At 33.6% G+C, this 17,263-nt stretch overlaps 2 protein-coding genes across 2 annotated transcripts in view; one reads left to right on the top strand and one right to left on the bottom strand.

The window, feature by feature from the left end:
- Positions 1 to 420: 420 nt before the first annotated feature.
- Positions 421 to 17,263, bottom strand: part of LOC108729071 (coiled-coil domain-containing protein 130 homolog) — a 20,344-nt gene continuing 3,501 nt past the window's right edge. The window contains exons 2-6 of the mRNA XM_018457997.1: positions 3,091 to 3,236; positions 1,772 to 2,087; positions 1,432 to 1,692; positions 768 to 900; positions 421 to 686 (exon numbers count right to left, since the gene is read on the bottom strand). Coding sequence (XP_018313499.1) covers positions 469 to 686; positions 768 to 900; positions 1,432 to 1,692; positions 1,772 to 2,083 — 924 coding nt within the window. The 5' untranslated portion in view covers positions 2,084 to 2,087; positions 3,091 to 3,236 and the 3' untranslated portion in view covers positions 421 to 468. The remainder of the gene's footprint in view (positions 687 to 767; positions 901 to 1,431; positions 1,693 to 1,771; positions 2,088 to 3,090; positions 3,237 to 17,263) is intronic.
- L (zinc finger protein Lobe) overlaps positions 7,487 to 17,263 on the top strand; it is a 130,603-nt gene continuing 120,826 nt past the window's right edge. Inside the window, exon 1 of the mRNA XM_018457976.1 lies at positions 7,487 to 7,641. Within this exon, the coding sequence (XP_018313478.1) occupies positions 7,602 to 7,641 (40 nt within the window). The 5' untranslated portion in view covers positions 7,487 to 7,601. The remainder of the gene's footprint in view (positions 7,642 to 17,263) is intronic.

A 17,263-nucleotide genomic window follows, 5' to 3' on the forward strand; every position in this document is an offset into this window, starting at 1 on the left:
CAGAAAAAGCAGCTCTGTAAAATTTTTTAATAATTAGTTTATATATCTAGAGAGGAACTAAAAATTACACATTTAGAACCAGTGGAAGGAGTTCAGATTGATTTATATATTTAGATCCAGTGAGGAACTATAGGGGTAAGAATCAATCATATTGAAGAATCGTACAACAGTTGCAAAGCTGCTTTTTCTATTGAACACAGCCATTACATACCTTAGTTAGTTTTATGATAGTTTCTTTCGATCTTTTGAACAAAATATTCTTCCAATATGTAACTTGAAAATTATAACTATGATTATTCTTAAAATATATTTTTTATCAAAATATTTTTTGTAATTTGTTATGTAGTGTTGCATTTTATTCCTAACATTAATGCATCTAGTGAAACAGATTTATTTTCATAATCTGTTATATTTACAAATATATATTACATATCATACATATACTTTGAGATAGGTATATATAAAATACTAAGTATCACTATCGGTACTGGAACTGTCGTAATTGACCAGAGATATATTCGAGCTATTAGTTTTGGAGATAGCATTATTCATTATTTCCTGTGTCTTTGGTGATTCCTGGCTTTGTAGTTTCAATCGATCATTCGAAGAAGACATCTTTTTTTTATTTTTAGATCGTATAATCGAAACTAATCGTTTCAATTCCATACCGCCTTTTTTCCTTGCATCTAAAAAGAAAGCATTTGTGAAAGCATAAATATGCAACAGGAAAATGTACATTTTAATTTGCTTAAGCGCTGAATAAATACCTTTCTTATGAGTGAGTAATTTTGCTAGTTTGATGTCATCCTCATGTTCATTTACCAAATTAATATCTAATCCAGTCTTTTTTAGTAATGCGTGATCTTCAGCTTGTTTCTTCTGAAGCTCCTTTTTTCTATCCTGTAATATGAAATGTATAGTCAGTCAGTAAAAATTCATATTGACACGTTTCATGCTGCATGCCAGTAATTTTCCGATAAGCCATTTGATATTTGTCTATAAAAAGAACGTAATTATATAAAATAATTTTTAATATACATAGATACATAATGATGACATATGATGCAATACTGATACAGTAAACGTTCTTCTTTATAATAATTCTTGTAATTTTTTAATAATTATGAAATACATGTATATTGTTATATTTAACATTTTTATAACACATGCAAACAAAAATATTGTCATCGATGATCCATGCGATGATTAAATTGAAGTGGTACGGAACTTGTTAACAAAATTAAATAATATTTAATTTATAAACTATCTTAATATTACTTATATATTATCTTTTAAAATGTTTGCGCATTGTTTACCGCCCGAACTCTCGATTACTCTTTTTACATACCAGTTACTTTGTTTTTTAAATTAAATATACTTTATGAAAAAATTATAAATATAATAGTATAAAAATAAATTTGATAACTGTACCCGAAATAAGGCTCTCACTGCGCAGTTTGAACTGTAATCATCTTTCCAAATATTCTCATTTAAGGCTATTGCACCTTCCAGTGCTGAATTTCGAGATTTGGCTACTTTCTTATCTTCTATACCATGCTCTAACTTGTACATTGCGTCGTCATACAATCTGCATGAGACTTCTTTCGTTTCAGGTACTACTTGCTCATTCTGTTTAGGATCCCATCGATTTTCTTGACGTCTCGCACCACTCACTATGATGTAATCCAGATTCTAAAAAGACAATAAAAATATTAGCAAATATTTCAGAAGCAATAATTTATTTGCATTATCAATTGTAATTGTAACTTACAGCAGGATCAGTTTTTATTTCAAAATGATTGTCACAGAGATGACATTTCATGCGAAATTGATAGAGCGGGGTACTATAATACATTCCAATCTTCTTCTTCTCAGCATTATATCTAACACCCATGCCGATATGATTCCCACATCCGTTGCACCATATATTGTAGGGCATCTCAAATCGTATAATTAAAATGCCCATGTGTAGCTTGCGGGCTCGCTCGCGCAACGCATGAGTACCTAAGAATTTATTGAGACCACCGGCACGAGGATCATAATCCGGTGGATAGTATAAATTTGTTCCCTTCCGTTCTCCCATTGTGCTATAATTTATTTAAACATAAAATCAATTAGAAACATAAAGATTTAGTAACATTGATTATAAATAATTATGTATATTGGGTAATAATTGTCATTAAAAAAAATTTGTTTTTGCTACTACTACAATTTGTATGATTCCCTTACTTGAAAAGAAACATGAATATAAAATTGTAATTTTTTAGTCATTATCATAAATAAGTTAGGTATAAAGATTATCAATCATCAAAAATAAACTAAAAATAAACTTAACTTCACAATCCATTTGTTAAATGGCACTTGTATCGTACTTGAAGTTTTTAAAGAGATCATAACATTTTCTATAAGATATTATACATATATCAGTCTGACTTCATCCACTGCTGGCCTCTTTCAATCTTTTCTATTCTACATGGTCTTTGGAAGGAAGAAGTTTGGCATTAAAACGTCACGTTTGCCATGTATGTTGACAAATACATATATCCACTGATATATACAAGATGTTATGATCTCTTTAAAAAGATCTACACATTTATAGTTGTATCGTTTTTATAAATAAAAAAGAGAATCTTCTACAGAGAATTTAGAGTTAAGACTGTTTTGGTGATCAAAGTTTGAAAAAAATCTGTCTTATTTTAAATTTAGTCCTTTTAGCTGATTAGAGTAAATATAAACTCTTGATGATATTTTTTGAGTTGTCACTTTTGATGATTTATTTCTGAATTTGTCATACTTTTGTAAGATATTAAAATTATGTCAAAAAAGATACAGATTTTTTAAGAGTCATAAAATGATCATAAAATGTGAATGATAAAAATAACATTTAATCATGTTTATGAGTATATACTTTACTTCGATATTATTTGATTAGTTTAATAATTTAAATTAATAATTTTCTGTTAAGTTTTAAAAACAATTTTTTCTCTTTTCTAAAAAATCTAATTTTTTTAATTGTGTCACTAATTTTGAAATGACGTACGTATCAATTTGTACACTATAACAAATATTACAATAAATATTTCATTATACCTTGACTTCTTTTTAGAGCTGGAAAAAAAATTAAATAACTGGAGTTTTTTTTAAAACAATTTGTCTGAAAAGATATAAATACTCCAATAGACTCCTGTGATGTTGATGTTTTTCAATAAGATAGGTTAAAATACGATACGATTGAACTCTTCAAAGCTTGAGAAAAAAATAATTGAAGAATTTCTTGAAACAATCTCCCTGACAAGCTATGTCGACTCCAATAACTCCGTTGTCACTGTTTGACGTTTTTCAGTAAAATAGGTTAAAACATAGCAAATATTGGGTGCATTCAGTACTACAACCGCTCACTGAGCGCTCAGTGAGTTCTTGCATCTGATTGGTCTATATTTTCAGTTCTAACGAAATATGCCAATCAGATGCAAGAGCTCACTGAGCGCTTAATGAGGGGTTATAATAGGTCTGTTCGCGTTGCTTGCACTTTTGGCACTCGGCATCTTCGCTTTCTCTCTTTTCAAGGCCAAATATATATTTATCTCATTTTAAGTGCAAAAATATTTGGGGATTTCATGCAACGCGAACAGACCTAGTACTGAATGCACCCATTCTCTGTTCGACTTGCTTACACTTTTTTACACTTTTTACACTTAAAATGAGATAGATATATATTTGGCGCTGAAAAGAGAGAAAGCGAAGATGCTGAGTGTAAAAAGTGTAAGCAAGTCGAACAGACTATGGCTGTGTTCCAAAATTGACTGCCAGTACTGAAAATCTATAGTGCACGTAACGTAAACTGTAGCATTTTCTGTACTAATTTTCTGGCAGTAAATTTGGAACACAGCCTAAATGAGGTCTGTTCTTTATTCCCGCATTGTTTGAACTGGTACAGGGTTGCGTTCAGGAATTAAGGTGCATTCAAGCGTCAAGCAGCGAAGCAGCAACCAATTAGTGAAATAATGGGTGCGTTCAGCAGAACGTTTGTTTTGCAACTGTTGTAAGTTTCCTTCGCGCTAATTGGATCATACTTTTAGATCTAGAAGAATGGTCCTATCTCAGCAGACAATCATAAAACGGTTGCAAAACTGTTGAGTCTGCTGAACGCAGCTAATATTTATAGTGGTGTCAACGATATCGCCTTGCTGGTTGGTTGTTGCTCCGCTGCTTGATGCTTGTTGCGTTCAGTCCATGGAAGTGAAGTCATGTATGATATCATTCATATACCAATTCATCAGGTAATTCCAACTGCTGCTTCGTATTCTTCCTCTTATGTATTAAGACTCTTTATTCGTCAACACATAACATTGAAAGAATGCGATCGTAAAGATATAGAAACACGTCTGAATGTAACAGATCGACGGCTCGTACAATTCGCGCGATTAATGCCTTCCACCCCTGTTTTGACATTGCGCGTTATCTTCTCGGTTATTTTCACGTCCATTGTCGTAGTCAGACGGAATTATCGACAATACGCGAGTTTCTCTAATCTCTATTGGCTAATCTGGTTTGTCCGACTACAGCCATGAACGTGGAAACAACCGAGAAGATAAACGCGATGTCTCACCAATGGACGTAATGTCATAGATTGGAAAGGCATTAATTGCGCGAACTGTACACGAAATCAATGGCGTCTGTTTAACACATCCTGAATTTTTTTGGGAGACTGGCCATCTTCCGGGGAAGCATAAAAAAGGAAGTCTTGCTTTCAGAGGAACAACAAAGAAAATCTTTTGTTGAAGCAAAATGGATCGATCCTAAGAAGGAGCTCGATATTTCATTGAAATATCACAGACTAGAGCAGGAAACTGTACGGCAGCTACAGAAGCAAAAATGAGATAGCTCCTTTTGCCAACAAAGCTGCGGTCCATTTGATGCTTCTAAACGCTCTAAATACTACTCTCCGAACGCTACACTCCAGTTGGTCCATTAATGTTATGTATATTTTTTAAACCCTTCAAAGCTTTTTTAATACGAACTGTATGAAAAGGTAGAATATTTACCTTTGCAGTAGGGCCTCAAAAATCCTTTGCACGGCCCTGCTTGTCTCGATTTATAACATCTTACAAATATTATCTTTATGACGTCTTACAGATATTATCCTTAAGATTTAATTGCTTCAGACATTTATCTAGAAAATCAAATTAAAAATTACTGATACCAATATCTGCTTCCTCTTGTGAACGCGTTTCCGGACAATTTCGCATAATGTATAATTGTATAGGTTAGGGCCTAAAAGGTTGCAATACTTTTTTTTAAATGGGTTTCGGAATGCTATTCACCGAGCGATTGGTTCTCATTTGTCGATCCATGAATAAGAATCAATCGCTCGGTGAGTAGGCTGCATTCCGAAACCCATCGAAAAAAAAGTGTTACAACCTTTTAGGCCCTGACTATACAACACTATAATGTAATGCAAAATATTGGAATGCCAGATTAATTGACATCCAATATTTTTATAGGTTACGTTATTATATGTATATCTTATTCAAATTGACCATGTCATACGCTCATCGATATTATACAGGGTGATCCCTTAAATCGACCATCTGATATATCTCACTTATTTTTGATAATATAAAAAAATGTTTCAAATAAAAGTGGAACGGTTTCAAAGAGAACGTATTTTGGTCATGTTTTTTTCTAGATGGAGAAGTCAAAAAGATATGAAAATCACCTCTACTTTTTTAAATGGAATTGTATAATTTTTTTACATAATATGATTCCTTTAATTATTCTGCATATAAAAGTATTTAATAATAATAAAAAAGAAGATGGCTACGAGCCAAATAATAACCTTTTAATGTTCGAAGAACAATACAAACATATGTTTCGACACCGATTGGGTTATTATCAATGTAATAAAAATAAATATAAAATTTGAACAAGTGACATTCTTTAGCGGTTATAAGTAAGATATATAAAAATAAAGATATTGAAAAGATTAAAATAATTTACTGTCTATTAATCGATAATCCATTATATTAAAATAGTTTCCTATCTCTTAGTCGATAATTCTGATCGCCAAAGGTCTTGAGTTATGCAATCTTGAGTTATTCGAAATATTAGTCATTTGCGGAAGTTTCTGTTACAAATCTTGTCTAATGGAAATCGAGCATAATATAAGTTCTTAATGTAAGTCAAATTTGAGCTTTGCCAAGTCCTAGTAGTACCAATTCAAATAATCGTTGTCGATATTATATTGTCAGTTAATAAAAAATGCAGAAGCAGGCAAAAATGCGATAGAGTTCCAAGACACAATTTATTTAACTTAATTAAGAGACGTTACGAATTGAAATGATGATTTGGACTTGGTAAAGCTCAAATTTTACTTACATTAAGAACTTATATTATGCTCGATTTCCCCCAGACAAGACTTGTAACAGAAACTTCCGCAAATGACTAATATTTCAAATAACTCAAGGTTGCACCACCTTTGGTGATCAGGATTATCGACTAAGAGACAGGAAACTATTTTAATACAATGGATTATCGACTAATAGACATAATAGAAATAGTAAATTATTTTAATCTTTTCAATATTTTTATTTTCATATATCTTGCTTATAACCATTAAAGAATGTCACTTGTTCAAATTTTATATTTATTTTTATTACATTGATAATGACCCAAGTCGTCGCTACGTTCGACAGTGCTCCGCTTCCGTATCTTTACGCTGTTCACATTCTTTCGCTGTTGTGTGTTAACAAATAAACAGTTTTACTCGGTTCTTTAAACGTCTTTTTCATTTCTGCAGTTCGAAAGAGTACATACGCGTTCGCGAATGAGGACTTGCGATTCGATTGCACGAGCGTAACAATATTATTAATATTTATAATTTCCTTAAATGTATTAGTGACATCGATTCAATTAATAAGACTGATTTTTACAATTACATTAGTCTACACTTTTGTACTTAAAGTGAAATTATATGTTTGAATTTGGCGAAAGCGAGAAGGAAAATTCTAGTGCAGTAATAAAAAATAAACCTAGTACATGCGTCTACGAACGATTATCTATAAGAAGGTTGCGCAGAAAAATCACAGAAGCGTATTCTCTGGTCGTATATATTACTTTTTCTATTGTCAAAAATCTGAAATTAAAAAAGCGTGGTGAGTATCGCGCGCAGGACAGTTGCGCTGATTGCACGCTTGCGCAATGCTCGGCGCCAGTGGTTCTCCGCAGGCACAACGCATTCACGTCATTCGTCGCGCGTCCTCCGAGCGCGGCTGTCGCCGGGTTCGCATGTGAAGCGTGTCCGTTATACGCCTTTCGTGCACCGCAAGACCACGTGGTACCACTCGCTTCGATTCTCGCTGGCGCGCGCTAATCTTCGAAGTTGACTTCACGCGTGTCCCCCAATTGAATTTCGTGTTCGCGATCACGCCATTCCTCGTGAATAAAATCGTCGACGACAAGAGAACGTCGCGTACAGGTAAACTTGTCAAAATTCGAGTTTTCGACGAGTGCGAGTGGACATGCCAGAGAGGAGCGGCTATTGATCCCTCGTGTTCCTGTACTTCCCGTCCACGTTTGTAAGTGCGTGCCAGTGCGGTGATATGTCCAGGAGGAAGCAGGCAAAACCTCGATCTCTCAAACGTAAGTCGCTATATTGTCAAGTCATTATCATTATACAGCCTTGACCACAAATATAAAAGGTTCGTTCACGTCGCATGCTCCAACATGCTCCAACATGCTGGAGCATGTTGGAGCATGCAAAGCGACAAACTTAAAGCATCCCCGTAAATTGACGTAAAATAAATTAAGAAATAATTTTATTGAAAAATAGTATTTATTCTTATAACAATTTTAATGTTCTTCTTTGGTTTTTATTATTGCCTATTTCAAGAAAATGCAATAAATTAAAGGGTGCTTTATACTTTGCCATTGTATATATTCAGTAATGTCGATATTACTAACTGCCCTGATTTTTCTCTTTCATTGATAATACGTAGAAATCAGTAATATTATTAATTAAAGATCGAGTATAAACAGATTAGCCATGTAATTTAATTGATTTTACCTATTTTTTTTATTAAAAAAATATGTCCCAATAATAAATTTAAAAATATTGCCTACAAAACAAATTGAGATAAATGAAAATACGTCGTGTACGTATTATAGTACCTCAACATAACGGATAATTGCAATTCATAATAATACTAGAAACAGTAGAAAACTTCTCGATTCACCGTAGCGAAAGAAAAAAAGTGGCAAGGGAAAGAAAGCTTTGCGCACGAGGGAAAAATCAAAATAAAATAAAACGCGAGAATCTGCCGTCCCTAGGTGACGGCGGCTTTACAGAATTAACGTTCATGAGCTTTCACATTTGTGTCGCAAAGACACGCGAATAATAGCAAAGTTCGTTGCAAGGTGTTTATCCATGTGAAAGCGTCGTTGTGTAAAGGACGAAAAAGAAGTCTTGGCTAAAAGGGTGCTTCGTGAAACTTCTAGACACGTGCAACCGTGCCCCGACATAAAAGTAATGTACGATACGAGTGCCAAAAGCCGCTATTGTTGCAGAAAGTCCACCGTAACGTCGTAGTAATTGCAAAAACGACCGAATTATCTAAGTAACTTTAGAACTTTAGAATTCTACTGTTTTTAACAATTATACATTTGCATTATGACCGCACATTGTAATATTACATTATATTTTATTTTGACACGATATAAGAATAAAGCGTGATTTGCAATATAAAAAGTGTGTAAATAATTTAGAAAGAAAAGATTTTTTAGTACTTGTAAGTTTGATTTCGGGGATATAGATTGATAGATGAAATATACTCATCAAAATGTGTGATATAATTTGTCAATTTGACTGATATACAGCCTTGGCCATATATATAACATCTTCAATTTACTGTATTTTTTGGAAGAGGAAAATTAAGAAAAGAAAAATTCAAAGTAAAATTAACAAAATATTAAAGTTGTAAAACTAGGTATTATTTTTAATAAAACTTTTTTTAAATTTATTTTTTGTTAGATACAGAACATTTATGATGGATTTAGACTTTTGACTAAAGCTTATTTATTTTCACATTTATACATGCTATTTATTCTTATTTTTATTCGTTGATAATACGTACTTTTTATCAATTTTAGAATCTTATTTAGCTCTTAATCTGCATCTCTAATTGAGTTATCACAATTACACGATATATATCTAACAACAAAGAGAACGTATTATTTGTTATGTGGAATTACATACACTAAATCGTTGATTAACTGTCTTATTAATTTTTTAAATGATTGTTGATTTTTTAAAACTAACTGAAAAATAATTGATCCATTCACGAAAAGCTTATTTTTACCAATTATTCACCTAAAGGTGATCAACTATTGAGTAATACGGCGTCTGTATGTCAATTCACGATAAACAGCAAAAAATAGACACAAATAGAAAGATAAAAATCGTCGAATTTGCGAGGATGTTGGAGCAAGTCAAAAACATATGTGCAACCAAATAACCGAAATATAGTTGCTCTAAAAAGTAAAAGATAAAGAAAGAAAGAAAGAGACGAGACGACGAAAGTAAACGCTGAGAAAGAAGCGAGTCATAAATGTGGAATAAAGACTGAGAGAGAGAGAGAGAGAGAGAGAGAGAGAGAGAGAGAGAGAGAGGGAGGGAGAATGCAGAAAAAGAAACAAATAGATGTGGAAATGAAAACGACAAGAGGAAGGAAACGCGTATTTTGGATGAAAGAGAGAAAAAGAGAGATATTAAAGAGTTGATGAAACGTGGAGGATAAAAGGAAGACGGAACATCTCACCGTAAAGGATAGAAAGAGAAAGCATAAAAGAGGAAAAGAGAGAAAGAGACAGAGTAGGACATCAGCAGACGTGAATGGCAGAAAGAGAGGAAATAGGTACGCGGGATAGATAGAGAGGAAGATAAAGGGAGAGGAGAGTCAGTAGTCAGCCAGGATGGAATTAGGTGGAAGCCCGCGGGAGACCAGCGCTCGTCCCCGGGGAATCCCCGGCCTCTGTAATCACCAGTTCGCCTATCCTATCCAATTCTGGTCGCACTCCTCTCGTCCTCCTCATCCTGCATCTCCTTTCGTGCGCGCATCTCTTGCTCTCCTCCAGCTTTTCAACCTCTCCCTCCTTCTCACTCTATTCTGTACCGTTTCCTGCGATTTCTCTCCTCTCCTTTGAGCCTGCTGTTTCTTCGAGTTATTCTCCATTTGCACTCCACGCGCAACAGTTCCTTATTCGTTTCATTTTTATTTTACAATTTCTCTTGTGTACACTTTCTTCAGATCTTTATTGTTCATGCAAGAAATTGTTCCATTTACATATAATGAATAGAAAAAATAAAGTGCATAAGCTCCGTTTTAAATATGATTTCATATTTAAAGTGGATCTTAGAAATTATAGACTCTCGATTCAATTCAAACTGTAAACGATTAAAAACAAATGCGATTTATGATCACGAAGATCTCACAGGCTAGCAATAGCTATACGTAGCATCATGTATACGGTATAGCGCGGCTCTTTTTCACCGAAATTGCGACCGCACCGTGGCACTCGTATCATTTCTCGTTTGTTGGCAGAATTGACGATTGAGCGGAAACGAAAGTTTTCACGTTGCTCGTTTCGAGCCGACTGCTACTCGGTAGCCACATCCGAATCCGGATTCCAATAGTGGACGTAAAAGGCACTCGACTGCCGAAATATTGGCTGATTGACGAGTGTTTCGCAAATCATGATTTGGATAGGATGAAACAATGATGTCTATTGATTTTTATTTTTAGCGTTAATTGATTTTTACATCTGCCATAATCATTTACTATAAAATAACATTTCTTAAATTAAATTAAACAAAAAGATTTTTTAATTTGTATCAAAATTATACATATTATACAATATATAAATGCAAAAAATATTCGTACATAGAAGAGACATCTTTTAAAAAAGAACTTTTTTAGAAAGTAAATATTAATTAGTAATTTATTAACAAAGAATAAAATAGATTATATATTCCTCAAAATTACTTTACCTAAAACGATATAATTAAAATATTGTATATTATTTTAATAAAGTAAGCAAAAATGAAAAAATTATTATTTGGACGCACAAAAAGTCTCGTAAAAAATATTCATACAGAAATGTACTTTTAAGGTCATGAACACAGTTATTTCCGCGAAGCTCTTTTGCTTATATTGAGACAGAATGTATTTATTGTTAATAACTCAATTGATATTTATTTTCTACAAATAAAGCCTTTTTTCTATAATAATCTTCTTTATAAAATTTTTATATTATATTTATTTTTACATTTATTTTATATATATGTATATATAAAATGATATATCGTCATTTATTTATAGCTTTTAATTTTAAATATCTCAGCAATAAGGACTTTAATTCTTTGTGTCAACTACGTTCATCTCCTGAATCTAGTACTGGCAGGGTTGTTAAACTTATAGTATAGGATATACTAGATATATGTATATCCGGTAGTGACAGCATGTACGACGTAGATCGGTAACAAAAATATCCGACAAATATTGGCTACGTTCAGCAGAAAAAACAGTTCTGCAACTGTTGTAAAATTCTTGAATACAATTGGTTCTTGCTTTTGGTTCTTTACGGATCTAAATGTACAAACCAATCATATTGAAGAATTTTGCAACAGTTGCAAAACTGCTTTCTCTGGTGAACGCAGCCAATGTACACGTTTGCTTGTTTATCGCGGTATATAAACCGTCTTTTATCGGATCAAGCCGACTGCCATCGCGTGGTCAGGACGTCACGAGCCAGTGGTTAGCCACGAAATAGCAAGCCGGACCGATAGTATTGCCAGTGATATAGGGTGTTGCTAATTAATGCACGATAATGAACCTGCGCGCGACCGAAGCCGTATTAATGGATTCCAATGCCCTCGTCATAACGTGGACAACCGGTAGGTAGCAGTTGAACGGAGGATAATTGCGTTAATGGGAATATATCGGCTTGCATCGGCAGGCCTCGGGTTATTCCAACTTGCATTTCAAATTCATTTTTCAAAAATCGTAAATAAAATGGACAGATGGATCGGTTAAATTTTTCTATTATCTTAAGATCAAATTTCAATAACATTTTTTTCTTAGGATTTTTATCAATGCTGAGTATTGCACTGAATACATATTAAAATTAGTTATTTTTGTCATTTATTATTGTTAGCTTGATGAGAAGGAAAATACATCGCATAGAAAGAAAGAGAGAATCACTCAAATATAATTTTACGAAGTAAAATTTTTTTTGTCGATTCACAAGTTGACGGATACATTATATAGAAACTAAAAATGTAATTGTACCGATATTGTTAGAGAAATCTTAATTTATCAATCCGCACAATGCATTATTAGAGTTACATTATATATCATATGTAAATCCGGTTGCTCGTGTGCATATGCATTTCTAATAACAAGTATGAAGTGCATATGCATTTCTAATAACAAGTATGAAGCTTAAATATACTCGATATATAAGCGTATTATAATTGGTGAGTAGGACGCAATGACCTGAATCATGTGCATTATGCCTCAGGAACGTGATTGTAATTTGTGCGTACTCGCATAAATGCATAATTATCGTCCCGGAATTAATTTACACGCGCAGAAATGATTAACGATCCGGACCTCGAGCGGCGCTTGCTTATCGATGATTATTATTTCCCTCCCTTTTCCTACGTTAAATATTAGAACTAAAACGCAATTGGTTGCATTGAGGACATATAATTAAAGTGAAAATTATATATTAAATCCCGTTTGAATCAGATTGTTTATAATTAAAATAATTTTTTTTTAAGATTACGTCAGAGGAGTAGTTGGTGTAATAACTAATCCTTCAATGCCACACTATATCGTTTTATCACGGCTGCATCATACTTAACATCATACTTAACCCAAATTTGATTATAACTTTCATAAAAATAAATATAAAAATTTTTTCTCAATCGCTATACATTAAGGAATAAAACGGTGTCAAATGTATGAGGGCAAATCAATAAGTACCCGTGTTTGAAGACAGGTGACGTTGCTGATGCAAGTTGGCATTACCATCGTGTACTATCATCTTTCAAATGACGCCATACAAAATTTCAGAGTGATTCATGCAATAGTCTTGATTTGACAGCAATTCGTAGTGAGAGTGTTTAATGTTTTCCGATACAATGGAAAAAGAACAATATCGATCCGTGATTCGCTTTTTATTTTTGGATGGAAAAACGTGCGAAGAAATAAAAACGAAGTTGGATGCCGTCTATGGGAACCTTTCGCCATCTATGACAACCATCAGATATTGGTTCAACGAATTCAAACGTGGTCGTTATAACTACTTTTGATGCAAGTTTGTTCGCTATAGAATGATAGATATCAATTATGTTATAGGTAGAAATTTTTCAGATATACAAAACGCGTAATTTACAAAAAACCAAAGACGGCAAAAAGGTTGCGGTTACGAAATAAGAAGGAACTATCAACTAATACATGTAGGGGAGAGTTACCGAATGCATACTAGTCGCCTAAATCGTACCTTATCAATATTTTATATAATAATTAATTAATATAGGCAATGTTTATTAACAATAATATAAAATATATGAGAAATGAGTAATATAGACAAAAATATAATAGTCTACATCTTGTTTTATGGATGTTAGCGGCGTTTTAAAAAATCAGATACATCTGATATTAATTTTTAATCAACTTATGTAGCTGATAACAACGCGATCATCCAATTTTATTATAAATTTTTGTATTTTTATAAAAGAAGATTTATTGTAGAGTATTTTACATTCACTGTATATACATATTTGCAACCATTGTAAAGATTAAATCGATATTTTTAATTTTCTTCAATAAATTATTAAAATTAGGTATTAATTAATTATTAGGTATTAGTTAATAATTTCTTTTATTAATCTTATATTTTTAACATTATAATTAATTGGTAACTATTTTATACTGACATACTTAGGACAAGTAATAATGTACGATACATTGCTACTGATATTACCAATAATATCTAACATTTGCTTATATCTTTATTTTCTTTGGTCGCAGTAGCGGACTATCAAAACAGACAGGAGGCGGCCGCGCTACTGGTACAATGTAAATTTCCGGCTTAGCGTTTTAAGCCATTTAATCGTAGCTCCTCTAAAACTTAAGCCGCTATTAGTTTTTGCAGTGACAGCACTAAGTCCTTACCGGCGGTCATAATCATTATAACGCGTCCGCTAACTCGGATTAAGTTATCGGCCTCTCGTTAAATTATTGTCTACGAAGAGCGCCTGGCTTCAGCATCACGCGACTTCCAGTTATACTCGTTTCTTGTCTCCCATTACATCCCGATAAATAATGTTTTCGTCACAAATGTTACGTATATTAGATATATATTATCTTCATTCACAATTACTCCAAAAGAAATTTTCGCATATAATTTTGTCTAACGTTATCACTCTAGCTTCGAAATTATGTATTTTGTAACAATAATTAAAGTTATGCTTTAGAAAAAAAGTAATACATATCTAAGTCATAACATACGCGTTAAATGGAGTAGCTCATTGGCAAAAATCATTACCTCCACTTGAAACCTCTTTTTTATAAAAGCGGAAAAACTTGTGTAATTTTTATTCAGATTATTAATAAGATCTTTTTTCTGAAAAATTAAGAAAAATTCATTGTTTTAGTTTATATAAAACATGTATAATATAATAATGGCATGAGAGAAATATAATTTCTATTTATTAGAACAGCTATTTCATTTTATTATTCTAGGATGCACTTAATTGGTTTTGTAACTGGAGAATGGATTTTGACTAATTGGATTTGGAACAAAGTGTTTACTATTATTAAGGATGGATTACTAATGGATATAACTGTATTTGCAACAGTAAGGATTTGAGGATTTAACTTTTTCCTATAACAGTAGAGATGACTTAACTTCATTTATAATTAGATCCACTCCTCTTGATTTTATTAGGGTTTGTACTATTTGTAATTGCTTTGTCTACACTTTAAATGTTCCATTCATAATTAAGGAGTTAAGGTATCCGAGAGTTGCAATATTTCATTAAAAAAATTTTTTTTATTTATAACTGTTCTTGCATATCTGGCTATTTAATTAGTGACTCTTAATTCTCTCTACCGGCAACATGAATTTCAACTCTTCCGTCAGTATAATAGATTTTTCGAGAAACAATGCAAACTTTTTATTGTTCTGGATCAGGGCTCGGCATGCGATACAACCTTCGGCTGATTTTCAGCTTAGTTTCCCGTCCCTTACCTCTCCAACCCGCGCGCAGTCTATATGCCGATCGGCATTTAGACTGCGTGTGGATTATTGTGGTAAGGGACGGAGAGGGAACCAAGCAGAAAATCAGCCGAAAATTGCATCGCATGCCGAGCCCTGTTCTGGATTATATAAAAATCTGAAAAAATTTTAATATACTTGTCAAAGTTTTAACAACAAGATTTTTGATAGAACTTGAATTGTATTTTATTTACTTTTTACAGCTTTAAATTCATTTATCAAGAGAAAGAGTCTCCATAAGGCCATCAGTTTTCGGCCCAATTTTAACTTTATTTTAAACTTTTAAAATATTTTATTATTGTAAAAATTACCGAAATTAGGTAATTTTAGCTTAAACGGACATATTTGACATCTGTTTATCCTGTGATAATTAGTCCCAATTTTTACCACCAATACTCTATGCTGGATTCAGATTCCCACCTGAGTGTCACCCAGATATCACTCTATTCTTGTTGTTTATCGAACGTTAAACAAGGATGACACCCGGGGAACACCCAGGGAATCCGAACACGCTGATCCCTGGATAGTATCTAATTACTAGAAATAAACAAAACACGCGCGTAAGGTCGCGAGGTGCTCGTAGTGATATCAGACTCATGCTCAATATTGTTTTGAAACCAATTCGTCAATACATATGCTGCGTTCGCTTTGAAATGCTTCAAGAAACCCGGTAGTGTTATCAGCGCAAGTGAAACCTAATGCATTTGTCAATAGAAATATAATAATAATTATTCGAAAAGCAAGATGTTGCAAAAGACATTTAAAAAACATTTTCAAAGAAAATGAACTAAAGCGTATTAAGCAAAAAAAGATATGATGGCACAAGAATGTTAAGTGGTGAAAATTGGACTAATTAGGGATAAATAGATGTCACACAAATACGTCTATTTATGCTGAAATAATCCGATTTCGATCATTTTTACAATAATAAAACATTTTCTAGTTTAAAATTAAATTTAAATTCGACCTTATAAAAATTCCTTTTTTATAAGGTTGATCAAAATATCGATGATGCCTTTTAAAGACCCTAGTTTCTGGCGGAAAGTTAAAAATACGTGAAGATTTGGAAGAACGAGTAATGTTGCACATACAAATTTCAATAATCGCGACAAGGTTAGATTGTCCGTACAGAATTAGAAAACGAGAGATGAAGTTGGTGAACTTCAAAACGATTGTCCGCGTGTGCGTGCTTCTTAATAGTAAGCGGTATGCGGAAGGCTGCGTACCTCTAAGGAAGGAGAGAATGCACGTTACGAAAGACATACTCGAGGACGCATTCCCGCGACGACGCGACGCGGCGGTATTCCTTTGAGAAGCGACCACCCGTTGACAAGTCCGCAAACTTAGCATCGCTTTTGTGGCGATACACGTCGCACAACGGCAACGTCGATTTAAGAGATTCTCTTTTGATCCTCCTGCAGAGAGTCTGTTCGCTTCGAACTACACTTTCTCAGTAAACAATCGAGATTCGCTCGCGAATAATCTGAAAATAATCTATATTCAAAGATCATTATATTCGACGTTTGAAAATTAATACAAGGAAATTATTACAAGGAAAAATGGAATTATTTTTATTATTAGTGCAGGATATTGTGGCATGGTTGATGATCACGATATTCTCTCTTTATTTCCCTCGAAACCTCGAAAATTACATTACTTTGAAGCCAGGCTGACAAACGCGCACAGAATCGGCGTGACAGGTACCAAAGGTCCTCCGCAATATTCCCGAGTCCTTCAGGAGGCAGGTGCCTCGCTGACGGCGCCGGAGGGGGCTCGACGGCGCCGTCGCCGGCGGATGCTCAGATCCCTCGGGAGTCTGAGTCCGCGTCAGAGCTACCTTGGGTACGCGGTCCCTCGGGATCTCCCTCGACTTCCCTCCCTACCTCTTGACTACCCATCGCAGCAGCGGCGGCGGCGCGTT

Source organism: Mycetomoellerius zeteki, unplaced genomic scaffold (assembly GCF_001594055.1).
Source record: "Mycetomoellerius zeteki isolate Tzet28-1 unplaced genomic scaffold, Tzet1.0 scaffold114, whole genome shotgun sequence".
NCBI classification, from domain to species: Eukaryota; Metazoa; Arthropoda; class Insecta; order Hymenoptera; family Formicidae; genus Mycetomoellerius; species Mycetomoellerius zeteki.